This window comes from Spinacia oleracea, chromosome 4, assembly GCF_020520425.1.
Source record: "Spinacia oleracea cultivar Varoflay chromosome 4, BTI_SOV_V1, whole genome shotgun sequence".
Lineage (NCBI taxonomy): Eukaryota > Viridiplantae > Streptophyta > Magnoliopsida > Caryophyllales > Amaranthaceae > Spinacia > Spinacia oleracea.
In genome coordinates, this window is record NC_079490.1 from 163,972,776 (window position 1) to 164,000,406 (window position 27,631).

The 27,631-nt window shown below is 36.1% G+C and overlaps 4 protein-coding genes across 7 annotated transcripts; 2 read left to right on the forward strand and 2 right to left on the reverse strand.

The window, feature by feature from the left end:
- The first annotated feature begins 48 nt into the window (after positions 1–48).
- Positions 49–3,232, forward strand: LOC110802245 (transcription factor ILR3). Its single transcript, XM_022007688.2, has 5 exons — positions 49–481; positions 1,503–1,565; positions 2,035–2,112; positions 2,279–2,441; positions 2,737–3,232. Exons 1-5 carry the CDS (start codon positions 330–332, stop codon positions 3,001–3,003), a joined length of 723 nt encoding a protein of 240 aa, XP_021863380.1. The 5' UTR covers positions 49–329; the 3' UTR covers positions 3,004–3,232.
- Positions 3,233–8,924: 5,692 nt separating this feature from the next.
- On the forward strand, positions 8,925–10,187 carry LOC110802239 (uncharacterized). Its single transcript, XM_022007679.2, has one exon. It carries the CDS (start codon positions 9,033–9,035, stop codon positions 10,083–10,085), a length of 1,053 nt encoding a protein of 350 aa, XP_021863371.1. The 5' UTR covers positions 8,925–9,032; the 3' UTR covers positions 10,086–10,187.
- A 184-nt stretch (positions 10,188–10,371) lies between these two features.
- On the reverse strand, positions 10,372–13,912 carry LOC110802238 (probable galacturonosyltransferase 12). Its single transcript, XM_022007677.2, has 6 exons — positions 13,451–13,912; positions 12,932–12,987; positions 12,652–12,810; positions 11,575–12,165; positions 10,839–11,141; positions 10,372–10,657 (listed from the first exon to the last, which is right to left on the reverse strand). The coding sequence occupies exons 1-6, from the start codon at positions 13,659–13,661 to the stop codon at positions 10,373–10,375; spliced, it is 1,605 nt and encodes a 534-aa protein (XP_021863369.1). The 5' UTR covers positions 13,662–13,912; the 3' UTR covers position 10,372.
- Positions 13,913–17,231: 3,319 nt separating this feature from the next.
- LOC110802260 (autophagy-related protein 18f) lies at positions 17,232–24,477 on the reverse strand. Of its 4 annotated transcripts, none has more exons than XM_056841950.1 (9): positions 23,563–23,704; positions 22,736–23,132; positions 20,548–20,997; positions 20,022–20,465; positions 19,485–19,709; positions 18,608–19,384; positions 18,367–18,530; positions 17,566–17,904; positions 17,232–17,467 (listed from the first exon to the last, which is right to left on the reverse strand). In XM_056841950.1, exons 2-8 carry the CDS (start codon positions 22,748–22,750, stop codon positions 17,631–17,633), a joined length of 2,349 nt encoding a protein of 782 aa, XP_056697928.1. In that variant the 5' UTR covers positions 22,751–23,132; positions 23,563–23,704; the 3' UTR covers positions 17,232–17,467; positions 17,566–17,630. The 4 variants fall into 4 exon arrangements, with proteins under 4 accessions (XP_056697928.1, XP_056697927.1, XP_021863400.1 ...); XM_056841949.1 differs by having other exon boundaries at positions 22,724–23,132; XM_022007708.2 differs by lacking the exon at positions 22,736–23,132 and having other exon boundaries at positions 18,367–18,518; positions 23,563–24,477.
- Positions 24,478–27,631: the final 3,154 nt, after the last annotated feature.

Consider the following 27,631-nt stretch of genomic DNA (forward strand, 5'->3'; position numbering starts at 1 on the left):
AGTTCCACCTTTTAAAGATAGTGATTATTGGCTGTTGTTGATGCTTCTTTCTTCGAATCCAAAAATTAAATTCCCCCAAATTTTTACTCATTTTATCAACACTCTCTGATTCTCATCCCCTTTTTTTTACACTTCCAATTTTATTATTGATTATTATTAACTACAAAAACAATTATTATTATCAAATAACCCCCCTAAATAATTAAAATAAAAAAAAACCACCGCTTTCTCTCTCTACCCTACCCCGAAAACCTTCTCTTTCTCTCTCCTATCCCGCCGGGAAATTCCGACCCCCCTTTTTCCCGGAATTTGCCGGCAACTGACCGGAAATGGTGTCGCAAGAAAACCCTAATTGGCTCTATGATTACTCTTATATTGATGAAATTCAGATCTCTGTTCCTGATTGCAATTTCGCTGCTCCTACTTCTGCCTTCAATAATTGTCCATTGCAGCAGGCTTTGAATGTTCCATTTAATGTCAGGTATTCCCTCTGTTTCCTCTTTCATTTGGGTTCTTCGTATTTAATTGTTTGGGGATTTTCTTGTGAATTTTTTTGAGGCTAGGGTTTTCAATTTTGACCCCACTTGATGATTTTGCTGAATTGTGTGGCTAAAAATTGAAAATTTTGGAAATTTGAAAATTGCCAATTTATTGATTTTGGATGAATTATTTGGGATTTAATTTTTATTTGAGTTTGTAGAATTATGCTCTTTTGTTGAATTTTTTGGTTCGCCTTTCTTCTCCTGGAATCTGATAGAATTTGGAACTAGGGTTTGTTACTTTGTTTTAATCATTCCTGGTTTTTCCAATAACTTTTGTTCAGTTTGCAACGTTCCTAAGGTAAATGTCAGTCTTGATGATGATTTGATTCTATTGAACTTCAATGAATTCAGTGATATTGATTGTACTGAACATTATTGAATATAGGAAGCCTGATGAAGTGATGATGTTCTTTTTATTAGTGGAATAGTTCATTCTTACAAGTGAATTTCTGGTTCCTCATTTAACTTGTTGCCACCTCTTGTTCAATTTTGAAGTGATAATACATTAGACACTATCTCTGAATTTAATATAATACTGAATGGTTTAGTACGGAGTAGATCATAGTAGAGATGTAGGGTGCAGAATTACGGCGTCTAAATTGTCCCTGTACTCTGAATCGTTCAGGAACATGGCTGTAATATCTCCATCCTAGTTATTACTTTGATTTGGACTATGTAGTAATGATGCGGGATTCCATTGTACTTCAAGGTGAAAATGATCTATTTGGGACAAGTTGTGCTTCGGTATTGGGATGAATTTTTACCTTGTTTTATTTAGAATGCTGAGTTCAAGTGTAATAAGAACGTTTTTGTGGTGGTCTATGAAAACATGACAACATTGATATTGGTTAATGCACAACTTTTCAATATTTTTATGAAGTATTCTTGTTATTTTGCTCTGTAATATATTTTTGTCTTCTTATTAAGAGCTCTTATGCTTGTTTACCTTGTTTTTCTCAGTGCGGAAATAGATGGGACTTATGGTGATTCAGAGGGCCCCAAGGAGAACAACTCAAAAAAGAGGTATGCTTTCAATTCTCCTTCGTGTTTTGTAGATTTAGCAATCCTTGGATTTCTTTGATTGATTTTCTGCAGTTACTGATTATGTTGAAATATAGTTCAATAGAGTTGATTGACTAGGAACACTATACAAAAAGCGCTAAGTTGGTGATAATGGATGGATTAAACTAGCAGAACCTTTGTCCTTGGGCTGTGAGAGATTATGGCTTTGTTGATTTGCGAGGCATTAAAAATAGTAGGATAATAATAAACTGAGTATCAAATTCCTTATTGAGGTAGGGCTTGAGTGATATAAAGTTATACATGTACAAAATACAGAGTATATTGCTTGCCCTGTATAGTGTATTCAATTTGTTTTCCCTATGAACTCATTATTTTATGTACCAAGGGAATGTTGTTGTAGTGAGTTATTAACGAAGTTCTTCATCATATCCTGTTCCCGAGTCCTAAGCTTGCTTTTTACGCATTGTAGGGGGAGATCTGAATCATGTGCTCCATCTAGCTCCAAAGCTTGCAGGGAGAAGGCACGCAGGGACCGACTTAATGACAAGTTAGTTCTCTTTCCTTTCACCTATGTAGGTTATGTTAGATTTTCCAGTTTCTGCTGGTTAGAGATACAATACAACTATGTATTCTTGTTACTTTCTAAAACTAGACTAATTATATTAGTCTAGTTTGCATTTGTATGTGAAATAACATACTAAATCCATGCATAGGTTCATGGAATTAGGTTCTATATTGGAACCTGGTAGAACTCCCAAGACCGACAAGGCAGCCATTTTGAGTGATGCTGTTCGAATGGTGACTCAGTTAAGGAGTGAGGCTCAAAAGTTGAAGGACTCGAATTCGAATTTACAGGAGAAGATTAAGGAATTGAAGGTCTGTGTTGACTACCATTATTTAGCCACTAGAGTATTTTTCTTGCAACACAAAACTTCTGCAGATGTTCATAGTGTTCTTTTCAAGATTTATGTGGAAAACTTGTCTAAGGCTCCGTTCTATTGGATTTATTTTGACTGAACTTATATTATCTGGACTTATCTGAACTTTTCTTAAACAATGCAACAACTGAACTTATTTTTGCTGAACTTATATTATCTGAACTTATCTGAACTAATTGTCTGAATATAAGTCGAATAGAACAGAGCCTAAGTTTGTTTTCTGTCTTGCTCAGACTGAGAAGAATGAGCTCCGTGATGAGAAGCAAAGGCTGAAAGCCGAGAAGGATAAGCTAGAGCAGCAATTGAAGACTGTGAACACGCAGCCAAGTTACCTCCCAACCCCAACTGCTATCCCAGCTGCTTTTGCACCACCAACTCAAGCTCCAGGTGGCAAGTTGGTGCCCTTTATGGGATACCCGGGAGTTGCAATGTGGCAGTTCATGCCTCCAGCTTCTGTCGATACATCTCAGGATCACGTGCTTCGTCCACCAGTGGCTTAACTGGGATATGTCATTAGTCCTTTGTTCAGAATTACTATTAATCACTTCATGATTTTCCCCTCTCTCTCTTTTTTTCTCTTTTCTTTTCGGGGTCAATTGTCAATTTTCCATTTGACTATGCACTAATCTTGTGCTGAAGTCTACTAACTACATTTGATAGGATGTGGAATGTGTATGTTTAAAGTGGAACTTCAATGAAAATGCTCTGCTTCTGGTGGTTGAAATGAAATTGTACAAATGTCTGAATTAGTTATGTTGTCCTGTTTTAACCCCATCTGTAAATCGGTTCTTTGGTTGACTATTATAGTCTCAAGTTTAATTACATAGGTCTCATTTGTTTGGATGTAAGAAGCGACTGTATGTATATTAAGGTTGCTGGAAGAACAAGAAATTGCAATGTCACATCGACTTGCTTCCTTGGAAATTAATGTTCAAATTTTTTTTAATTTTTTTTTTGGACATCGACTAATAATGTTCATTTTCTATGAAACTTGAGCAAAGCTTTCTTCTTCATTTATCAGACAGTTGATTTCTCCCCATTCTTTGGGTATCTGTGTCCGACTTGTTTATTTAACTTATTTGACTAGTTTGTATTTAGCTTATTTGACTAGTTGTTTGTATGCAAAATACTCCCTCCGTCTCGGAATACACGCACCGGTTCGAGTCGACACGCTTGCCAATGCATAACTTTGACCACCAATATATTTAACTACATATTATAAAAACTTATGAAATATTAATATTTTGAAAATATATGTTTAGATAAAGCCAACAATATATTATGTGCTAACTTTTGTTTTTATATACTAGAAATAAAATAGGGTCAAAGTGCATTATGTGAATAGTGCAAAAAGTCAAACCGATACGTGTATTCCGGGACGGAGGGAGGAGTGAACTTGATATTGTAACAGAAAGTCAATGCATGAAGAAGCGTAACGTCATATAATAAAGGAGTTTATACATGCGTTGTGCATTTTTTGTGTGTGATTTAAAGGTGATTGAATAATGGGGGTAGGTTTACTAAAAAGCCTAGTGTGATGATTCATTGATCATCACCATTCAAAAGCTCCATTTTATTTATTATTTAGGACATGACTATGTTGAAATAGCGGCAAATGATAAGCAATCACGCGTAAATGTACAAGTGCAAGAACCTTCTTTTGTGAAAACTGAAAAGTCATATTGTGCGTAACATTTCACTTGGACCCGTTTGATGCGTCATCTCTTGTTTTATGTCACGAGTTTGTCCAAAACGGGTCATCGGGTCAAGTTTGGGTCGGGTCTCGGGTCATAATCAGGTCTGGTCGTATCGGGTCAATATTTATCCGGGTTGAGTTCGAGTACTGTCGGGTCGATTTCAGGTCGAGTTTTTTCCTATCCCGGGTTCAGTTCGGGTCGGGTTCGAATCGGGTCACATTTCGGTCAGGTTTGATTTTGGGTTCGGGTCTTATCGGGTCGAGTTTAAGTCGGTTGGTAGCAGGTAATTTCGGATTCTGGTCTTATCGGGTCGGGTTTAAGTCGGTTTGCAACACGGTTTTTTTCGGGTTCGGGTCTTGGTTTGGATCGGTTAATAATCAGATCAGATAAAATTCAGGTCGGGTCACTCTCGGAGACGGGTCAAACTCGAGTCTAATAATTAACCTATACATTTTAATTATTTTATATTGCAAAAAATGTTGTTTAACTTATTTTAGAGTTAAATTTATATAGACCAAATAATCGCGTGTATTTGTCTAGTCAATACATATATAAAGTGAATATGATTACGAACCAATGATCGATTTGGTCATGTCAAAATGTGAAGGTGAAAAATATTTACTCCTGCAACTCGAATTTCATTTTTGGAATGAGGGGTAAGTGAGTGGGTCTCGAGCTAATGCTAGTCTCATGTGTGATAGTGTAACCGTTTTTCTCGTTGTTGGGCACATTGACATAGGTCACGCAGACAAAGAGAAAGACTGTCAGGTAGGATGTTAGATTCAATTCTTACCTTTCATTTCATCCAAATTGCAAAAAATAACTCGAAATTATTGTAAAAACAAGGATAAATTGTTTTTTACCACCTAAAAAAATCGAAAAAATGTTTTTTACCACCTAAAAAACTAAAACTTATATTTTACCACCTAAAAAAAATTTAAAACTTGTTTTTTACCACCTGATAAATGGAAAAATGTATTAAAATATTATGTAGGGGGGGACAATAACGGTAATACTTCTTATATGTTCTATTCTTCCACGATTTCATGTATTTTACTCTCTTCACTTCCCCAACTTACTTATATTTCATGAATTTGCATAATTTTTCACCACCATTAATTCACAAAATCGATAAAATTTATTGAAAGTAAAGCAAGAAGGGTGAAAGACTTAAGGAAAATCATATAGGTAGTGTAAAAAATTGGAGGAAAGTTGAATTAGATAGTCATACATAAATGATCGATTTATCTAATTTTTCTCTTGTAGGTGGTAAAAAACAAGTTTTAATTTATTTGTAGGTGGTAAAATACAAGTTTTAATTTTTTAGGTGGTAAAAAACAGTTTTTCGATTTTTATAGGTGGTAAAAAAACAATTTGTCCTAAAAACAAAGCAACTTTTACTTAACTTTTGTTTATTTATATAAAAAAGTTAAGTTGTTCAGCACGTTTTAATTTTCTCGCGTTTTAATTTTTCAGTATCTAGTAATAAATAATTAAAATAGATTTATCGTTGAAGTTAATATTTGGTCGTGTCAATGATAAGTCGGGTCATCAACAGGTCGGGTAAATCGGGTAGCGGGTTGTCACATGTCGGGTCAATATCAGGTTACATCGAGTTACAATCGGTTTCGGGTTGACATTGGGTCGGGTAACGAATCAGGTTCGGGTCCTTGTTCGGTCGGGTTAGTTCGGTTATCGGTCATCTTCGGGTCGGGTGTCGGGTTCGAATTCGGGTGTTACAACATCGGGTTAAAATCGATTATCGGTTTTTTCGGGTCGGGTGTCGGGTTACCTGTTTTACCGTAATTTCGGATCATGGTCGGTCACGAGTTCGATCGGTCCAGGTGGGGTTTTCTGATCGGGTCAGTTTTTGACAACTCTAAGTCACATAAATGGTTAACATTGTTTCGTTATGTCTTTGCACCTAACAATATAGTTTTTGTTGTTGGGTGTACAGTGTACTCGCTCAAGCCACTCTCAAGAGTGGGTTCTTATTTACACTCAAACCATAGATTGTCCATAGTTGGGTCCTTGAAACTGGTGCCAATATAAATTACAAAGGGGTAATCAGGTAGTTTGAATCATGTAAATTCGGATCTAACTCATATTTTGGTGAATGATTGTCCAGATTCACTTGTGTTTCCCGTCAAGTCATTTTAACATTGTTAATAAGTTACACCTAATTCTCTATTTCTCTTAATCTAAATAAAATATTGAGTAAAATTAGTTTTTAAAAGTAAATAACTTATAATCAGTAAAAACAATAAATTTAAAGAACAAATAACATAGCGGATTAGTTAAACAAAGTTATGCTTATACGTAGATAGTAGGAACTTTGGCGGAACTTTATTTGGAATAATATATCGGGCTATCGGCCTAACGTTTTTCCAAAAGAAATCATGTAAGTTGTCGAGTCGGCTTCAATTTGATACGGGTTAAAATTAGGTAAATATTTTGGGGAAAAGTTTGAAATGGTTGGATAATCAGGGCGAGGTCACTTTGTTGGTCCTAATAAAAGTCAAGCTTCGCTTTCACCGCCAAATTGGAAAAGTTATGTTTAGATTGGACCCGAACCGGCCCGGAAAGTCGGTCCAAATACAGACTGGACTGACCACAAGCTTATTTCTTGTTTTTTTTTTAAAAAAAAATTCTACCAAATATGGCAAAAAGAAAAAGAAAAAAAAAACAAAAGATAAAACAAACATCTCATATTGTAGGATTTGTAGGTATCTTTTCAACATATTTAATGAAGAATCATATTGTAAGTATCTTTCCAACATATAAGGGAGAAATTAACTTTGTAGATGGTTTATATTTATATTTTTGTAAGGAAAAATCGATACGGGCCGGACCAGACTAGAGCCCGAGGATCAGTTCTCTTGGGTCCGTCGGTCCATTTATCCGGTTCGGATCTATTTTTGAATACCCCTAACTCCAGTACTAATATACTGTTAGAACCAATGATGTCTTGGACTATTGGTTAAGACTGAGGGCCTGTGTACGCTAGGTCTCAAGTTCGAAATCTCCGTCCCCATTTGTAACTTATATTGCCTTTGTGGCTCATTCACAAAAAAAATATATACTGTTAGAAGCGCTCATTCGCACAAAAAAAAAAAGACTGTTAGAAGCTTAGAAGAAGACGACCACCTAGTCAGTCTCCTTAACTGACGAACTATCCTATAAAGTGAAATTTTCGTAATTAAAATGAAAATATACAATCTGTTGTTTAAATATACAACAAAAGAAAATAATATAGTGTATAATTCAGGTTGTATATGTTTTCAACTTAATTACAAAAATATCACTTGATTTACTTAATTACAAAAATATCACTTGATTTACTAATTTTGCGAATCAAAGACATTGATTAGCAATTTCTCTGTTTAGAAGGCTTGCACCTGAAAATTATGTACAATGTAGGCATGGATCTTAACTCCAAGTTTTCACACCCAAAATACCAAACCAAGAAAAAGGATTAGTCCGGTAACAAATAGAAGCAATTCAATATCACTGTCTTAAATATAATTCATGTGAACTTTAACCAATTAAGTTAGTTGACATCCACGGTGAATAACATATTCTATACATGAAAAAAGTTATGAAAGGAATTGAGTAATTAGTATTGATAATTTGATATTATCATTACATTATAGCATTACTAGAATTTAGAATGGGAATGTGTCAACTATATAAATACAAGGTAGTTTTTGAGTAAAATTGTGTCATATACTCATATTCATATACCAAGCATAGGGAGTATAAAGTCTTGGCCTAGTAATTTAGTGTACGATAGGTCTCAGATTCGAATTTCCTTCCCTCCATTTGTAATTTATATTGCCTTTATAACTCATTCATACAAAAAAAAAACATAGTATAATTTATTCAATTGGTAGAAGGTACACCTGGTTGCACGTAGTTCTACGTGCAACCAGTTCATTTTATATTTTTAACCCCTCAAAAGCATATTTTTTTATAGTTTAAAAGCACATATTTACAAATTAAAAGCACTTTTTACAGTTTTAAATTACATTGTTAAATATGAAAAGCAAAGTTTTGCAAGTAAAAGGAAATGAAAAATATATGTACTTTTAAATCGTTAAATCGTTAATGTGCTTTTTAAGTATGTAAATGTGCTTTTAAGCCGTAAAAAATGTGCTTTTAACCAGATTGCATGTAGAACTACATACAACCGGGTGTACCTTATAATTTGTGTAGTTTATTCACAAATTCTTATTTACAATGGGTGTACAATAAATATTGTACACCGGAGTAAAAGTTAACTCAAAATGCTTAAAAGTTAAGCATTTATATGTAAAAGTTATCTATTTTCCAGTGATAAATTTTTTTATTTTAGTAAAACTTATTTCTTCAAAATAACTAATAATGTATAAAATTAATCATTTAACCCTTTAAAATATTTATCTATCAAATTTTTTTTTACTAATATAAAAGTTAATCAAAACTAGGTTAAAGTTACAAAAAAAAAGGTTAAAGTTATCTTGGTGTATAATAAATTTATTGTACACCTTGTGCGCGCAAGACCTTTTGTAATTTATTTATGAGAGGTTAGAATAATGTAACTATTCGACTTTGTCTAGTCCCTAAATAAAGGTTTTGTTTGACAAGGGAAGGACCTTTATTTTCTCCTTAAAAGATGCATCATGGGCTATAACTTGGCAGATTTCTTTTAGTCCAAAAAATCTATTAATGCACATATTTATTACTTGTATAAAATGGCCCAAAAAAATCAAGATTAAAATATAAGGCTAAGGAGAGATTTCCACCTTATCCTTTTATATCAACATTTTTGCAACCTCTGAAAAGAAATTCCAATGGCTTCCAATCTTCTCAAACTCCATATTCAAACCAGTACAACAACATTAACCTACTCTCATTCTCTTCCATTTTCACGATCAAAAATCCAATCTCAATTTCTTCCTTCTTTTTCAAAACACCCTCTTCATATTTCATTACAGTCATTTTTGCCCAGAAAACCTCTCAACATACCAAAACAGCAACTTCTCCCTATTCATTGTTCAGTTTCTAACACCACTTCTCCTTCACCCCCAACTTCAAAAGTACATGCTATCCTCCAAGCCAAAACTAGCCTCTCCGCCGCCTTACAGAAGCCGCTAAACAACCCCAAACTCACCGGAAAAATCAAGAAGCTTCAACATCCCAGATTCCGGGTTGGAATCCCATTGATTGATGACTCCCCTGAATCACTATCACAGCTTGCTTTCGACATTTTTGCGGACCTTCAAATCAAGAGACGAGGGTTTCCGGTTAAAATTTTACTCATTTGGCCTAATTCATCTTCAATGGTTAGTGGGGTGAATGCTTTTGAAGCTCTCCCATCTGGTTTAATTCAGCACATTGACCTTACTAGTGCTATGTCAGTTGATAACAGAGTTTTGAATTCTGCTGATGTGGCTGTTTTTTTGGCGCCAAATTCATCACAGTTGGCAGTTATGAAGTTAGTTAGTGACAGTTTGTACCCAACCCCTTTGGTGTTGTTTAACCCCAAATGGACATTTGAGGAAGAAGACAGTTTTGGTGATTTGAGTGGTTTTATAGGCTCTTTTGATGTACTTTATGCATTCCTAGGATTAGAAGTTAGAGGGCTTTTGAGCAAGAGAAAAGGAGTTGTTTTCAAGTATGTTAGAGATGGAGTTGTCAGTGGACAGAAATGGGAGGTGTTTGTTGAAGAAGAAGGTGAAGGAAATCAATTGAAGGTGGTTTCAAGATTCAAATCCCGGCCTTCGATTTCTGAAGTTGAGAATGTTTTGTACAATCTCATGGCAGTTACTTCACCCATCACCAAATCTGCTAAATTTTTGAAGGACTTAGTTTCCAAAGTTACAGGAAGAAAATCAGTTAATTAATTGATCGAGTTACTCCAATATAGTAGTGTATACTCTTTATGTTTGATTATGAATGTGATTTCAATCATTTTGTTTGAATAATGCATCAAAATTATTAGTATATTATCAAGTGAAAGAATACAAGAGAGAATACACAAAAAAAAATCAAAAAAAAAATCTCCTAACCTAAGGAGACTTGTCTTTTAAGTACATAAAAACTTCTTTCTTGTTCTGCCTCCTCATTCTGTATGGCTCCTTTCTAGTTCATGTACAAGAATATTCACTTCATTTTCCTTGGAAATCAATTATCAAGTTTCTGTAATATGACAACCCTTGATAAATTTATCTGAAAAGTCAATATATTTAGCCCATAATGGCCTGAGTTGTGGAAAAGCTATATCAAGCCAAGGTTTTGCCCTCCCATTAAAATGAACAACACCAGCATTTTCAGCATCTGCAAGACTAGTATTTTCTTGGTATCCGAGACCCAACATATGCCAGAATGGATCAATGACATGAACTTGACCATGGAATGCTATTAGTCCTGGTGGTAATGTGCCTAGCTGCCATAAACTTAGGTCTGACTCCAAGTTCTGCATAAAACATATCATATTGTATGATCAATTAATAATAGCAAATCTTATGAAAATAACAAGTTAGGCCCTGTTCTTTTGTACTTAATTGCAGTTTCATTCAGTTCAGTTCAGTTCAGTTCAGCCAAATAAAGCTCAGAAGAACAAGCTCTTTAACAAGTTAAAAAATTGATATATTTACCAGTTGGAGCCAGTGATAGTAGGTCTGAGTAATGTCAGAGTTTCTCCAAGCCTCTAAATCAAAGATGTTCATGCCATAAGCCCAAGCACATTCCTCTGGGTGGAAGCTATTGGCTATCAAAGGATGAGTGAAGTTCAAATAGTTCTTGAGTCTTTTAGACATTACAAATTTATCATCTCCACTGCATGTTTGTACTGCTCCATTGGCCTTTCCATCCATATCAATGTCCCATAAGGGTGACAAATCAGTTTGTATCACGATATCATCATCGAGGAAGACAACTTTTTTCAGGCTCGGAAACAACTGAAAACCATGAAAACAAAGAACAATAAACATAAATATTGAAGGTCAGGTGAAGAAGGAAATAAAGAAAAGCAATTAGGCAGGAAAAGCCAGTTCCCTATACAAAAAAAAAGAGGCAAATTTGTCAAAAACTACATTATAAAATAGGATTTTTTGCAAAAAAACTACCTTATTAAAAATGTTATAATTAACTACTCCCTCCGTCTCTTTTTTTTCTTCATGTTTAAAATCTTTTTGTGAGACAAAAAATTAAAACCAGGAAGACCAAATAGAGATGGAGGGAGTACCTTATAAAATTCTACGTTATACGATACTACCTTTGTTCGGATGATAAGCATTGATGAAATATTTCGGGGTTGACTTTACTAGGTGCATCTCAGGGGAAATTGGTAATTAAATGACACGTGAGATACATATAATAAAATGAAAATACCTCTGGAAGATGTATTCTGATGTGATTCATGATAGAGTTATATTTAGGGCTCATAGCTTGAAGCTTAGCAGCAATAACATTAGGCCTTTCAGAATGACTTGCCACAATAGCTTGGGAACCACCTCTAAATTGTGATCTAGCCTTTTGATCCTTCTCCATAGCCTCCAAAACAGGAACTTTCCCTTTACTAATCCAATCAAACTGATGCAATGACTTCACCTCAATTACTGCAGGTGTCAAAGGGTGCAAGGAAAACCAAGCTTGCATAGGTGCAAATGTCTTTTTATCAGTAATAATATGCAGAACAACTTTCTCAGGGTGGAGAGAGTTTCGAACAAGAGAGTTTGCAACAACTGAGGCTGCTAAAACATTATCAGAGGCTAAAACAAAGTGGAAGAATGAATTGTCAACAAGAAAAGGGACTTGTTCAGGATTTGGAAGCTGAATTCTAGCAGCTGAATTCATGCTGTGTTCATTTGCTAGCCTTAATGTTAAGCAATAGAGATGTTTTGGAATGCTGCTAGATGCTACATGCCGGTATAAGTATTCCTGAATCTTTGCTGTTCGTGTCCTTTGCTCAAGATAGTTCACCTGTAACAATGAAATTTAATGGTAAATCAGAATGTGATAGAGTATATAACTAATCTTGGAGCTTCAACCATCAACTTAAGTTTTTGATTGAGTTGGTCCTTTGACATGGTATATGAGGTAGCGTGACACAAAGGTCACGTGTTCAAATCTCATCCATCCTGAATATGTGTTGGGTTGAGTTGTTGGGCCAAGTGGAGCATTGGGCTTGATGTGCTAGTATTGGGTTGGTAATATGGTTATACATTATTAATCAAGATTTAGCACTTAACCTAATGTTAAGGACATAGATTATCTCGTCCTAATCTAGTTTCTGTATTTACGTTTTCATAATTCAATAGTTATAACAATGAGGAGCCCTATGCAGCACCCACACTTCAACCATCAACTTAAGCTTTTGGTTGAGTTGGTCGTTTGACAGAATGTTCTGAAAGGAAATTAAAATTATGCGCGTAATTTTGACTAGAGTTTTGCAATTAATGAACTAACCATTGTTTTAAGCTTGAGTGCAAACGTTTTGGCATCTGGTCTAGTCTCTCTTACATCTGCCATGAACTCTTCTAATGACTGAGGAATATCATGTCCTGGATTTTTCTCGTTTACTAAACTACTTGGTTCTTCGAATACTTTATATAAGACTTCTGGCACCTGCAGTAAGATGATGATAATTAAAGATTAACTCTTTAATTAATTGTCAAAAACTTAGGATGAACTTGCACAATTAGTGATAAGGATACATAATTCTTCAAAAGAAAGTTGAGTATATTACACTTGAAGAAGACGTTCTTCCTAGCATCCTTGGAGCTAGCCTTTTTCCCAAGCAACCTGAATCATTCAAAACATGTTTATTGTTTAAGTATTTTTCGCTGAAATTGAAGAGTAACCAAAATCTTCATCAACTAATATATATATTCTTGTTTGTTCATAATATATACATAATCATGAAAGACTTTGTGTTAAGGAATCAAAATCATCGGTTTATACTTGAAGTGTGGATTTGATCCCATATTCCACGGAAAGGAGGAGTAGACGGGATTTGAACCCGTGACCTTTGTATCACGCTGACTCTGATACCATAACAAATGACCAACTCAAGTACTCAACCAAAAGCTTAAGTTGATGGTTGAAACCCGAGATTAGTTTTATACTTCTATCACTTTGTATATACTTCTATCAACTTTGTAATTAAGGATGTGTAAGATATTATTAATTCTAAACATGAGAAACAAAATAAGCAGAATAATCTAACTAAAACATGATTTGAAGAAGGAAGAACATGTAAAATTACCTATAGAGGAACATTTTCTTTGGCCATCAATTGTATCAACCGCAGTCATCACAAAAACGAAACGCAGCAAAAATACGAAAAACAGAAGGGAGTACAACACCATCCTATAAGAAAACCGTCTTGAACCAGGTTTTACTTTCATGAATTCTCTGACTCCTTTACCAGGGAAAACAGTTACATGCCTCAAACTCGGCGAAAAATGAAGCTGCATTCTGATTTTAATACTCTCTCCGTCCCAAAATATAGTTTAAATCAAAATTAAAGAGATGAAAGAACAAAAGAATAGACTAAATCAAAGCTAACACCCCTGAAAACTTAACGAAAAAACGCGGTAAAAATGAGTGTTTTTTCTAATTGTACGTGTGGGAAGGACTCAAAAATGGGAGTATGTAATGCAAAAGGAATTGTGTTAAGGAAAATTCTTAGGGGTTGTAGTTCAAAGTTCCTATCAATCACCTAACATTGCTTAACAAATAGACTTGTTATATAATTGTGTGTTTGACATATGCTATAAATTTGACTGTTTGACCATATTATATACAAATATTTGACATGAGTTGTTTGAAAGATTAAGACACTGGACTTGCAAGAAAATGTATGACACATTTTTGTTAAAAATCATTTTTGTAAACGACTACTTTTTTTTGTTTGTTTTTGTTATGAACTATTAATCTATTACCATTTTTTATTACTGTTTATGTGAAAGTGGCCCCACTAAACAAAAAATTAATGTTTTCTGTAAAATGGTAGTGGTACGTAAAATTTGAAACATAAAAGACAATTGTTTACGAAAATGGAAATATAAGTTAAATGTTCACAAAAGGTTTAACATAAAAGGTAACTCCGTTGTTTGTTTGCAAAAATGGAAGTATAACTGCATGTATTAAGTTAATTGTTTGCAAAAATATTTTTAATTTTTTTCCCTGAAAGTTAAAACTTAAAAAGTAACATAATTGTTTATAAAAATGGAAGTATAAGTTTAGTTGTTGGCTAAAAAATTCCTAAAAGTACTCTATGGGATTGAAGAAAATGGTAAAACAAGAAGCAGATGAGAAGGAGCTGTTTGGTTAATTGCTTTTCTTTAACTCTACATTTTGTTTTAGAATATATGCAAAGAGCTTAAATGGAAGCAAAATATTAGAGGATCCCATAACATTTTCATCATGGATTAGACTGGTTGAAAGAAACTGAACTTCTACTAGGAAAATGACACTCAACTCCACGTTGCTTGTAGTTGTGCATGATTTATTGTTTTGTTAAAAAAAATGGAGATAAAAAGCTTATGTAATACGTAGTACGAAGTACTTCGTATGGTATGGTAATATGATAGATTGGTAGAGGCCTAGAGGGCGGAGAGACCAATATCTGATATGCATTTCAACATACATATCACCCTACTAAACGACAAAATAGGGATAAGACAAACATTAAAGCAGGTGCCAATTTTCAAAGAACAGATGCCATTTTTCAAAAACATATGCCATTTTGGGAAAATGGATGTCATTTTTCAAAACCGATGCCATTTTTAAAAAACAGATGCCATTTTCAAAAAAAATTGATTTTGTCCTTTAGCCTATTTTGTCGTTTAGTGGGGTGATATGTATCTTGAAATACATATCAGATATTGATTTATACTTCCTCGGATTGGTAGGTGGGGTAACTCTTTTTCACTTCAATTGTTATTTATGTTACTGGGACACAGATATGAACGTGTGACATGTTAAAGGCTTAAAGCTGATTATTTCGAACTTTCAAAGGTGAGCAATTAGTTCTTATTATTAGAAAACTTGCAATACAAACTTACAAACAGGGAAAGGAGATTCGAATCTGTACCCTATCATATACGTACAGGCCCTAATTTCTAACGATTTGGCCAAAATGCATTGGTAGACTAACTTGATTGTTTACTCACGTTGAAATGCTTATAGGAATGTGTTTGCATGTTTAAAACGACAAATATCTTGTTGTTTACATTAGTCGCTGGCAGAAATGTCTCCAAAAATGTCTCATAGAAGTACAGTATTAAGTACTCTAGAAAATGTAGAAACCATTTTCCAGAAATACAATACAACAAGTAGTCAAGTAGTAGTCGCTTCTTTCATGCTGCGCAACTTCTATGCTAGTCCCAGATGTACCTAATTTTGTATCCTAGTCCTAAATGTGCCTAATTTTCTGTAGACTTATGGGCGCAAGTAGTTACTCCGTATCACATCTGGATAACGACTAGAGTTGTCAAAAACTAACCGATCAGAAAATTCAACCTGAATCGATCGAACCCGTAACAGATCATGACCCGAAATATTGGTAAAACGGGTAACCTGAAATCCGACTTGTATCTGACACGAAAAAACCGATAACCGATTTTAACCCAATGTTAGCCGATACCCGACCGAAAGATGACCGATAACCGAACTGACACGACCGAATAATGACCCGAACCTGATTCGATACCCGACCCGACAATGACCTTAATCTTGAATAATTTGAGATGACCAAATCAGTTATTGACTCGATCTTAACCCGCATCCGAGAGTAACCCGACTTGAATTTTAGCCGACCCATAAATTATCCGATCGGAACTTGACCCCAAACCTGAGATTAACTGCTACAAACCCGATTTTATAAGACCCAAACCTGAAATTGGACCCGACCGGAACATGACCGGATCCAAACCCGATTTGTACCCGAAATGGGAAAAAGCCCGACATGATCCAACCGAAAACCAACCTGATCGATTTCGACCTGAACCCGAGTGATAAAGTGACCTGACACGACCCGACCTGATCATGACCCAAGACCCGAGATGACCCGACTCAGACCCGACCCGATAACATGTTTTGACAGCTCTAACGACTCAAATGTTTGCATGTGCATTACACGAGCCTAGGCTCTTTTTTCTCTTTTTTTTAACGGAACGAATTTGTACTCCCATACAAACGAGTGATACACCGCTGGTGGACAGCGGCTAAAAATCCCACACGCAAGAGCAAATTGGTATTTTTTGTGTAATTTATTTAAAAGTCAAACAACGTACTAAATTGATATTTTTGCATAATATGTTGAAAAGTCAAACAAAGTACTAAAGTAATGCAACAATGACAAATTTTAATGCAACAATGACAATACTTATGCAAACATTTAACGGTATATAAAACAACACTTTTACTCATTCATTTAATTAGACCCCATAACTTCCATAAATCATTTCTCTTTTTTTTTTGCAGGTACGGAATGATATGGTTGCTGTTGACCAACGATTTATCAGCCCTCCACCCCAAGCATACAACGAACAAAGATTAATCACCAAATTTGTATTGTAGTCTTTGTACCAAATACGATAATTATTTGGTCTTAGCTACAAGTCTACAACGGTTCGGACCAGTTCAAATATCTAACAAACGTGTACGACTGGAATAAAACTCAACATTATCCAACGGTTGACTTCACATAAAAGCTTTGTCAAATTAAAGAATTATCAACAGGAAATTAACTTAATCGATTGTGGTAATATAACAGAATATTTACACAAAGACCAATCGGGCCAGCAGACCGGGCCACACATTTCCAGGAAGGCATCAATGATTAAACAAAAAGGCCAAACATGTCTATTCACTAAATCAAGCAACAATACAAACGTACAAATTGAGAAATGGTTCCATCACAAACCAACCACAAGAAGAGACTTCTCAATTTCAATATGGTTGAACATAATTAGTAATTTGTAACAAATCCTAACCATGGAAAATGACTGCTCCGTAAATCAGATTAGAATAAACAAATATAACGAAGAAACGAGACGATATAAATAAGCTATTATGTACACAGTATAAGTTATTGCCAAGAACAACTATTATTTACAAATTCCAATATAAGGAAACCGCTCAACACCAAAATATTAACAAAGTTTTGAGCCCCAGAATGATCACAATGATATGCTTTACTCCTCTAAAGATATCACCGTAAATATAAACACGAATAACTTATCAAACACCTTGAGAATAAAAGAATAGCCGCATCCTGTAGAAGTTAAGCAAACCGATTTAATGACTAATATAAAGTATAATACTATAAAATGATTGAAAAATGCAGGAAAGAAAAACAACCAGTATGATTACCTCTAATCAAACTCTCAAATCTTTGCCTTTAAACTGATTCTCCATTTTCAAGGCTTCTTTGTAGTTTATTTACAGGCTTGGAACAGGTGCTCTCTATCACTATTATTTACAATCTGAAGCTCAGATGACTTTCTTTTAGGGCTGTCATTAGTATTTACATAGCCAACTGTTGCATCCGCAGGCTTCAATGGACCATACTTGTTTCCTCCAACACCATGACGGACTTCAACACCATTTTCAGTCATCAAGCCAAAAGCACGCGGCCTGCCACCAAAGGAAAGATTTCCATTTTGCGGCAGCTGATATGCTTCAAAATTACTACTATCAGCAGCGGCAACCCTGAACAAGAAAAGATGCTCAATAATGTGTGTACTGTAAAACACAATCCAAGCCAATAAACAATATAGCGGAACATGGACACCCTACATCATATATGAAGTACTTCTATTTGATATTTCATTGGAGTTTGAACACTAGATACATTACCCACACGTCCTCTATCATTATCATTACCCCATTGCCTCAAAGAGGCTCCCGCAAGAAGCGGGGTAAGGTGGGGTCGGGTGTACGCAACCTTACCCCTGCAATTGCAGAGAGGTTGTTTTCAATTGACCCAAAAGCGATAACGGGACGACAGCGGGGAAGACCATCTTCTACTTCATGGAAAAGAAGCGAAGAGGTTTTAAAAGCCATTTTGATTTAGTCCATTACATCCCACAGCCAAAAGAACAAACGAATCTTTGGCTCCATCGGAAATGGACAACCAAAGAAAAAAAAACAGAGACGAGCGGAGAATGTCACCTTGTCAGTTGAGATTTGGGATTATCCAGATAATCAAAAACAGGAACCAAATTCTTGGACCTAGATTCAATCGGCCGTGAGGGAATGTTTTCTATCTCCAGTTCTCCTCCAGACTTTGCACCTTCTATCTTAATGGCATCGTTCATCATTGACTGAAAGTAAATCTGTAACAATTAAATGAAACAGATAAAACATCTGCATGGACTACTCATTCTGCGCATAGTTAAATGCCATAAAGTACCTCAGATTTTGCCCAAAGTGGGACCTGCTGTTCATGCATTTGCAGTTCAGCTTCTGAAATATAAAGTTGATTTCTTTCTTCAGCATTTATATTTTCTCTAGCAACATATCCATTTCTAGTCCCTTCGCACTGTATTTTAGTAGAATCTGAGATACCATTTTCACCGTATATATCAAAGTTATCTTCTCTTTCCCTTCGTTTGTGACAAATATTCCATTTTTGAGTAGCCTCAACCATCAATCTTGAATCATTGCCTGGAGCTGATCCATAAGCATGACCAACTCCAGAAATGGCATCTTGCCCAAAAGAAACTCGCAGTGCATATTGGATCAAACTACCCGATGGAGAGAAAACCAGTAAGTGGTACTTAGACTTCAAAGCACATGCATTCATGTCGTTATCTTTGCAAAGATGGAAAGCAGCGGCAACAGTACCAGAGAGTGAACTGTTCTTGCCTGTTGCAACAGCTGCAGCACCATTGACAGTGCCTTTCCAACCATTATTCCCATTTCTTATCCTGCTAACAACAGACAGAGTAACAGGTGGGCCAGATGCAAAAAGATTGTTCTGATTTAATATTTGACCAGCAGGTTGAGGTTGCCATGGAACTACTTGATTGCTTGCGACACTAAATCCATTATTTTCAACACAAGTATCTGCAAACTGAAGATCCACATTACCACCAAAAGGGGAGATAGCAAACAGATGATTTGTGCCCCTAGAAGAACTTATCATGATCCAACGGCTGTCATAACTGAAAGTTATGTCCTGTATAATCTACATATAAGGAGACAAAAGAGAGGTATCAGCAAAGAAAGGCATGTTACAACATTTTGGCAAGAGGGACTAATGAGCAATGAAAGAATAGTAGCCTCACCGCATTAGTAAGGCCACGTTGCAGCCTGTAAAGATGGAAACAGGATCCGCTGGCATCAGATGCAGGATGTCCAGGCATAATGCAGAAAACATTAATGTTATGGCCCTGAACTGAAGCCGTCACCAATAGAGTCCCACTAGGATCAAAACATAATGCGGCAATAGGGCTTTTGTGTGCTTTAAACTGAGTGATCACACTTTTACTGACGACATCTTTCACAATGACCTGAGGAACAAATGGGTTGAAACTTTTAGATATCACAATAAATATACAGTAAAATTTGCAAACCAACATACAGCCAATGCCTATACAAGATCAGTGAAGAATGACAAAACCTATGAATCAGTCAATGTTTATACTTGGGAGTCAGAAAGGAGAGGAAAAAATAAATATATTCTTTTAGGGAAGGGAAAAGAAAACAGTGTAGCCAATTTAATTGGAAAAAACCCCCAAAAACCATCATAACAAGGGAATTCTAATGCAAGCTTAAGAAACATAAAATCAAGAAAAGCTTCTTTAACAGTTAGATATGCGCACCATTCCAACACTATCTATGTCAGGCAGATGGCCACTATGCCCATTAACAGCACCATTGACTTTACTTCCAGTAACTCCAGATTGAACCGAGGAATTAGAATCAGGCAACAGCTCAGAACAATATCGGGATAGCTTTTTATAACCCATATCCCCCAGGGTCGCAATTCCTGCAGCCAGATGCTTGCTGGACTCCACTGCATATTGAGCCACACGATTACCATTTGACGCTGAACTGGAAAAGGTAGCTGAAGGTGTCAAATGCTGTGGACTGACACGACCTGCTTTTGAAACATCTATTGGACTTCCACTGTACGCCAGCCACCTAGGACCCAGCGCAAGTGGACCATAGCCTATGCCACCACCAGAACCAGGAAAGCCAGTTACAACAGGATTTGTAAGGATGGTATATTCCCTCTCCAAGGTAGCAGCATTAAAACAGTGCACCTAAAATAAGAGAACAATATTTCTCAAGCACTATTTTCTGCAACACTAAAGGGAGAAATCTCAAAATGTAACACATAATTACCTGAGCGGCTTGAGAAACAGCTATGACCCGAGGACTGCACCTAACAGAATAAACAACTGATCTAAACTTTAAAACATGTACATAAGACCGGGAAATTAGAGAATAAAATCGAACAGTGGAAGGGCCATAGAGGCCATTCCCAGGAACATTGCCATTGGAAATGCTTCCATTGCAAGGAGCACTTTTCCCATCCAGAAGACGAGATCCATCTGTATACACTACCAGCAGAGGACGACTGTCAGAAAATTTGTCTTCAGATGCCATAGTTGGCAGTGGTTTTGGCAGCATTTGCAAAAATGAAACAGGACCATCATGTTTGGACACCAAGTCATGAACATTGTGTGCTTCCTCCACATCCCATACCTGAAAACCAGATCGGTAACCCAGCAGCAGGACCTGCCGTACATTGCCTCCTTCCAATTCCAACTTGTCAAACCCAGCCCAAAGCACCTTCATTTGTGTGAATTAATGAAGTTATTACAAGAATCCAGAGTACAAACAGCAAGCAAAACATATAGTGAAGTTAAAAGGGAAGGTTAGAATGACAAGGTGAAATTAATACAATTAGCATTCTAATTTATTTATTTATTTGGGGGGGGGGGGGGGGGGGGGGGGGAGGACTAACAATTCTGAACTCTTTATATACGGTCTGTACAACCATAAACGGAATCACGAAACGACTACCACAAAACAGCCACCGCATATCCCAGTGACGCAGTTCTGAGTCCAAATGTACACAACTGTGAATACCCTAAGAGTATGTTTCCCAATGCCTGCAATATAAGCTAGATGCTCCAAATAATGTGTCAACTCAAACAATTAAACCTAATTACAGCTTATGGCATATATAACTATATATAGCAACTAAAACCACACAAGTGTGCAATTAATATAAGTTACAACCATCTGTCCCAGCCTGCCCATCAAAGACCCACTACTTCAAGCATTCAAGGAACAAGTTCATAGAGATCTTCCTTCTTCAACCCCTTTAGAAAAGACTCAATTGTAATAAAAAAATTCTTTAACTGAAAGCGTACGAATCACGGTCTCCAGGTGCAAAAGGCTAAGCAGCTGATCAAGGTCAATTCACATATATAACTTATATATTTAATCACCCTTAACAGTAATGTAAAGCTCTGGTCTCTATTAATTCTTTCTTGACAATAAAGGCCTGGGAGTTAGGAGAGATAACGAGCCTAGTTGTTCTTGAACTGTTCGAGTTCAGGTCGAAATTCCATCAGCTGACCATAACAAAACTCGGCTCGTAAGTCGTGAAACTCAGGAACAGGCTAGAATGGTTTTCTTTATTTTTATATACAATTTTATTCTACAATACAGATTAATAGTGCAACTTCAAATAATATCGATGAGAGTTCAAAAAAAAAAAAAAACTAACTCAAACATACTTGTAACTAAGAAGTTTAACTTTTGAAATCATTTTATGGCAAGTTGAACTTGAGATTTTAAGCTTAAAAATTCCGAATACAAGCCAAGCTTGAGCAACCCAAGCTTGGTCTCGGCTCGCTCGACTATCACCCAACTGCAGGTAATTGCAGGACAATCCAAGAATGTAGATGACAAAGAGCAAAAACAATTCAGGGGAGTCACAAGCTGACATGCATGGACATTGTAGAACAAGAAATTGAGGCGCAAAAGGCTACACGGATTAACACAGTCGGCTGAAATTAATAATTCAAGCAATGAAGCAACCAATGCCGGACAATGAAGCTCTTTCCCCCCATTTCAAATATTTTAAAATTAGGAGACGCATGGCACTTTCTACGATAATGTAGAAGAACCAGGAGCTAATAACGAATCCAAAAACTGAGGGATCGTGTGCATGGAAATATATGAAAGTATGGAACCATCAACCTCCCTTTTACATGCATATCAGCATATATGGTGTGTATAGGTTTTTCATAATCCTTCTAGAAGAAACAACTCTCACAATTAGCAGTAAACTCCAGTTGCACAACGTCATGAAGCCCCTCTACACAAGACCTAACTTGGCATCTTTGCCCTAAAAGTGTTCAGATTGCGCACATCTCAAGTCTCAACTCATTCCCAAGCCATTTAAAGGTTGAAGCGCTAGAGGGCGTAGTATCTTTGCTTTTCACCACTTCAAACAAAATAAGAATCCACATTATATGATAAGTGCATAGACAAAACCCTGAACCTGAACAATTACATTGATGATTCCCATGGTCTGAGCAAAAATAGTTCTTCAATCTTCACCATCAAGCCTTTCATAGATTCCTTCTCTTTTGCATCTACCAGAATATTATAGACGAAGATGGCCTCGTCAACCACGTATTCTAAATCAATGACAAGTACAAAGTATTACTCAAACACATTGTGCAAGCTTCCCAGTAACTAAACTTCAGAGACATATCACAGATCCACAAGTCTCAACCTGAAGATTCAAATTTTGGAAATAGCTCCATCAATACCAACAGATTTCCTAACACCATTGTGTTCTTTTAAACAACATTTCTCCCACTAAGGCACGGGTGACAATCAAATTCATGGCAATAGCCGGTTAAAAGTTTTCTGTCTGACACCGAAACACCCACCAAATCGACGGGCTGCAAAACACAAAAGTAGCAATAGATTGGCAATCTACCAAGCTGTCTGTAAAGTATATCCTTCAGCCAAGTCTAGTAGAAAAATATGCAACTCAAGAGTTGAACCTGGCCTGGGATTTAACTGCTAAAAATTGGATGAAAACACAAATGTGAACCCCGTAAACACAACTCTGCCATCAATAACACAAAAAGACTATGTAAACAAACTTCCCTCATTTCTCACACATTCCTGTTTCAATTGCTTCCAAACACTTGCAGATTGAACACACCTCAGACCTCACTAGAATAGAAACTCAAACCAATAAAAAAAAATAAAAAATCAATAGTGTCACTTAGAGCTAAAACAACAAATTCATCATAAATTAAACTAAAATTACAACATGGAGCACACTGGAACTAGCTTCAAACCAAATGAGGATGGATTACGTACCTGATCACATCGAGAGTCGTGGTCCCTATCCACCACAATTGACGAAGCCGCTGACCGGACAGTGGAAGCGACAGTAGAAGCACCAGACGAAACAATCCTCATGTAACTCGAAATAGCCCGGAAAGAGCTCGGGATGAACCCATTTGTCCGGCCCGGTGAAGAAGAAGTAGCAGCTGCCACTCCTCCCCGAGATTTTTTCCCTTCATTCCTCATCAACCCCCCTCAGAAGAAGAGGTGACACAGCAAGGGGAAACAGTATTATGGTGGTGGGTTAGGAATTATTTCCTCCAGTTTAATCTTTCTTGATCATAAACTCGTGTTCTTCCCCAATTTTCTGAAGCCCATAAAATTTCACAAATTCCCCTTTCTGGAAAAATCGGCAGTTTTTTTATTTTTAAAAAAAATCAGCCAAACCCTAATTAATCAAACAGAAAAATCCAGAACAAAAAATCAGGAAAAAAAATGAAATTGATTGATTTAAAATGAAATTAAGATATTTTTCTAGGTAATATGAACAAATATACAGTATTTACGATTGGGAAAAAAATCAATCAATTGAAACTATAAAGTGAAAATTACGAAATATGAAGTAGTTTACAATCGAATCATACTGGAAAAAAAAAACGTTCGATCATATAAGTAGAAAAGATGGATAGATTAGGGTTCTTTGCCCCCTTTGTTGGAGAAGATGAAGTTCCGTAGAATAGAAGTTTCTATAGAGAAAAGCGAGCGAAAAATGGAGGAGAGAGAAGATGAAAAAGAGAGTTGAGTTTAAGTTTTAATGTGTGAAGATCGGATAATGAAGGTAGAAAACAAAATTTAAGGAAAAGGGGGGGAAAGTTAATAAATGGGATAAATTAATTAAGGGAAGATTTTTGCTCTGCCTCTGATTACAAAATGTGTTGTGGTGGAGAGAGAAATGCCTGCCCGCACGTCTCCACTTCCTACGCGTCTACCGCTTCAGCTCTTTTTTCACCTTTCACTTTTTACTTTTCGCCCTTTTTGAATTTGACTCGAGTAGATGAAATCTATTGTGCAATTGCTTATATTTTGTGAGTTCGGACTTAAAGAAGGATGAATATGACTAGGGATGACAGATGGGTAAAAATTTGCTGATTCAACGAAGCACCCGTCTCAGTTGGGGCGGGATGGGTACAACTTTGGTAGGTAGTAGGCTGGTGTGGTGTGTGAAAATCCATATTTGCCATAGATAGCGGGTAGGTGATGGATTTAAGCTCATACCCGCTTCTACCCGCATGCGCCGCCTCGCATCCAACCTCCCACCCGTCATTATACCCGCATGTTTTACTTTTATCTTATAACTTTTTGGTACTAAAGCTCATATTAATATGGGCCCATTTGGTCTCATCTTGCCAACATTTCAGAGGCCTTACTTATTTGGATGCAAATTGCAAAACCAAAAAAACCTACTCTGACTCTCAATCTCTCATAGTCTCGTAGTTAGTCATGCCTCTCTACGCCCTCGTCTCTTCGATATTCACTCAGTTATTGTCTCCCTTTGTCTCTCCAACTCTCCTACTTTGTACTCTATGATGGTCCTTCTGTCGATGCCACAACTTCTTCTCTAACACAATTGTCCAGAGCAATTAATATGTCACAAGAGGTGGAGTTGACGACACCATTACAAATTTTTCCAAAACCTGCATCCTCATATAAGAGTAAGATAACGTCTCTAATTCAAAACCGAACAAGAACCTTTGGTTTCATTCGGCTCCTTTATGCACAAATGGAGAAATTCTCAGATCCTAATTAATTTAAGAGGGGAACGGTTGGACTTTTGCTTCAGATTATCATATTTGTTAGTGCTCCTTTTGTTTTTCGACTCATTTCCAGCTTTTTCCTAGGTCTTGGGATGACAGTTTTCGTTCACTAATAACTACATCAAGATCCATATTGGATTTCATCTGTCGTTATATCAAATCTCGTGGTTAATTAAGAAAATTTAATACCCTTTTGCAGAAAATGTGTGTTTAAAGTTGAAAAACACACCCACACCGCCATATTAATTTATCAGTTTTTATATTTGTAGGAAGTACAGCTGATCAACGATGGCCCGCCCCGCAAGCTCGGCCCGACCCAACTCGAACATTACCGGGTTTTGGGCAGATTTTTGGGCCCGAGTTTCGTGCCCAGCCCGGACCGGACTTTTAAAAAAAAAATGTGGGCGTTGGGCAACATAAAACAACAATTTTAGTTATAAATTTGGCCCGACCTGAAAAGCCCGCTACTTTGGCCCGATATAGCGGGTTTTGGGCATAAAAAATCGGCCTGAAGTTTGGCCCGCCCCGGCTTGGCCCGACATAGTGGGCAGATTTTTATGCCCTCGGCCCGGCCCGCCTTTTGATCAGGTTTAGTAGGAAGAATTACATGCGGGTAAAAACTTTAGTGGATATCCACGTGGGTGGTGGAGCGGGTATGATTTTAGAAATATACCCGTCTAAGCGGGCGTGGATATGAAAAATATACCCACTACGGGTGGTGGATAGGTGACGGGTGTAAATTATTTTGGCAGGTACGTGTGCGGGGAAGGCGGTCCCCGTACCCGCCCGCCCAATTGTCATCCCTAGGAATGACCTTTACTGTGCAGTCATTCATATTTGTGAAATACAATCAAATTTATTTTGTTGTTTATTTTTAAACACAAAGAATTAAAAAATTAGACTATTACAGTATACAAATGGTACAACTAATGATGTATGACTATCTAAATCTGTTTGTTTTTTCAATTTTTAAAAAAATAAATAAAGATTATCATTCATACACCTTAATAAGGAGGTTGTAGATAATTGGGTGAACGATGCACCTTAGATGGGAGCAAGTCAGCAAGTGTGAATACATTTGCATTTATATGCCAATAGGGTGGGTTACATACAACCTAATTGTACCATAAAATTAATTCTATTTAAATTTGGATCTTCCTGCAATGTCATTTAATCAACCAGTTAACTAGTAAGAGATCATACCAAGTGATGTGTGCCTTCCCTAGCAGCTCTCGAATCAAGCAATATATAGTTTAAGGACTCCAATTATCGTTTCTACGTAGTTAGTCCACCAAACATCTGAAATCTCCTTAAGTGTATTAGCTTAGAATACTAGCTCATGTTTAGTGTTTGGGATCGAGTATTTGCACTTTGTACGACTTAAGAACACCGGTATCTAGAGATGTGAGGGAAGACACTATATTTGCAGTGGTTGTGGGGAAGAATATGAAATATATCATAAGGATTCCGAAAACCTACACCAACTACTCAACCATTTGGTGTGGTGTTATATTTGCTATTAAGTTTGCATGAATACAGATCCCATGACATAATATTACTTAAATGGACGGGTTGTGTCGAGTCAAATGGGACTTGACCCGACCCATAATAAATACCAAACTACATTGACCCAACTCGCCCCAGCCCATTTATTATTGACACAACCCAACTCGTTAAACATGCCTAATTGTATTCCAAAGCCGTACACATGTCAACCTAATCTAGCTTAACAAATACAATTGGAGACATTGTTAGAAAAAAAAACACAAATTCTTAGTTAAAGGTGGTGTACAATAAATATGGTTTAACAGAATAAAAATCAACTCAAAATGTTTAAGAAATATCCCTTCAAAATCACTGATAGTGGTAACTGTTTAACCTTTTAAAAGTTTATTCATCAAAAAAATTATAAATATAAAAGTTAACCAAAAACACGTTAAAAGTTGATAAATATTGGATAAAAAATATCCCGACTTGCAATAAATTTATTATACACTTAGAGGGCGCTTTGTTTACCTTTTTCAAAAAAAAAAAGTTTTAAGCCCAATAAGTTCAGGAAATTTATAATCAGGTCTAATAAGTTTAATAAGTTCCAACCAGATTTTAAAATAATATTATAATAATATTATAATAATAATAATAATAATAATAATAATAATAATAATTGTTATCATAATTGAAATTAAATTTATTCATAATAATAAAAAATAATAATAATAAGTTCCTATCATGTTCAATTCGGTTAAAAGTGTAATTAGTTCTAATAATTTAAGATAAATTCAATTCAA

Coding starts and splice junctions, on each gene's coding strand:
- LOC110802260 (XM_022007706.2), bottom strand. CDS start 23,775: ATGAGGAATGAAGGGAAAAAATCTCGGGGAGGAGTGGCAGCTGCTACT. Junction 19,710..20,021: donor ACATAGATAGTGTTGGAATG/GTGCGCATATCT, acceptor TTTGTTCCTCAG/GTCATTGTGAAAGATGTCGT. Junction 19,385..19,484: donor AACGTGGCCTTACTAATGCG/GTGAGGCTACTA, acceptor CCTTATATGTAG/ATTATACAGGACATAACTTT.
- LOC110802239 (XM_022007679.2), top strand. CDS start 9,033: ATGGCTTCCAATCTTCTCAAACTCCATATTCAAACCAGTACAACAACA.
- LOC110802245 (XM_022007688.2), top strand. CDS start 330: ATGGTGTCGCAAGAAAACCCTAATTGGCTCTATGATTACTCTTATATT. Junction 482..1,502: donor AATGTTCCATTTAATGTCAG/GTATTCCCTCTG, acceptor TGTTTTTCTCAG/TGCGGAAATAGATGGGACTT. Junction 1,566..2,034: donor GAGAACAACTCAAAAAAGAG/GTATGCTTTCAA, acceptor TACGCATTGTAG/GGGGAGATCTGAATCATGTG.
- LOC110802238 (XM_022007677.2), bottom strand. CDS start 13,661: ATGCAGCTTCATTTTTCGCCGAGTTTGAGGCATGTAACTGTTTTCCCT. Junction 12,811..12,931: donor GAAGAACGTCTTCTTCAAGT/GTAATATACTCA, acceptor ATCTTACTGCAG/GTGCCAGAAGTCTTATATAA. Junction 12,166..12,651: donor CACTCAAGCTTAAAACAATG/GTTAGTTCATTA, acceptor TCATTGTTACAG/GTGAACTATCTTGAGCAAAG.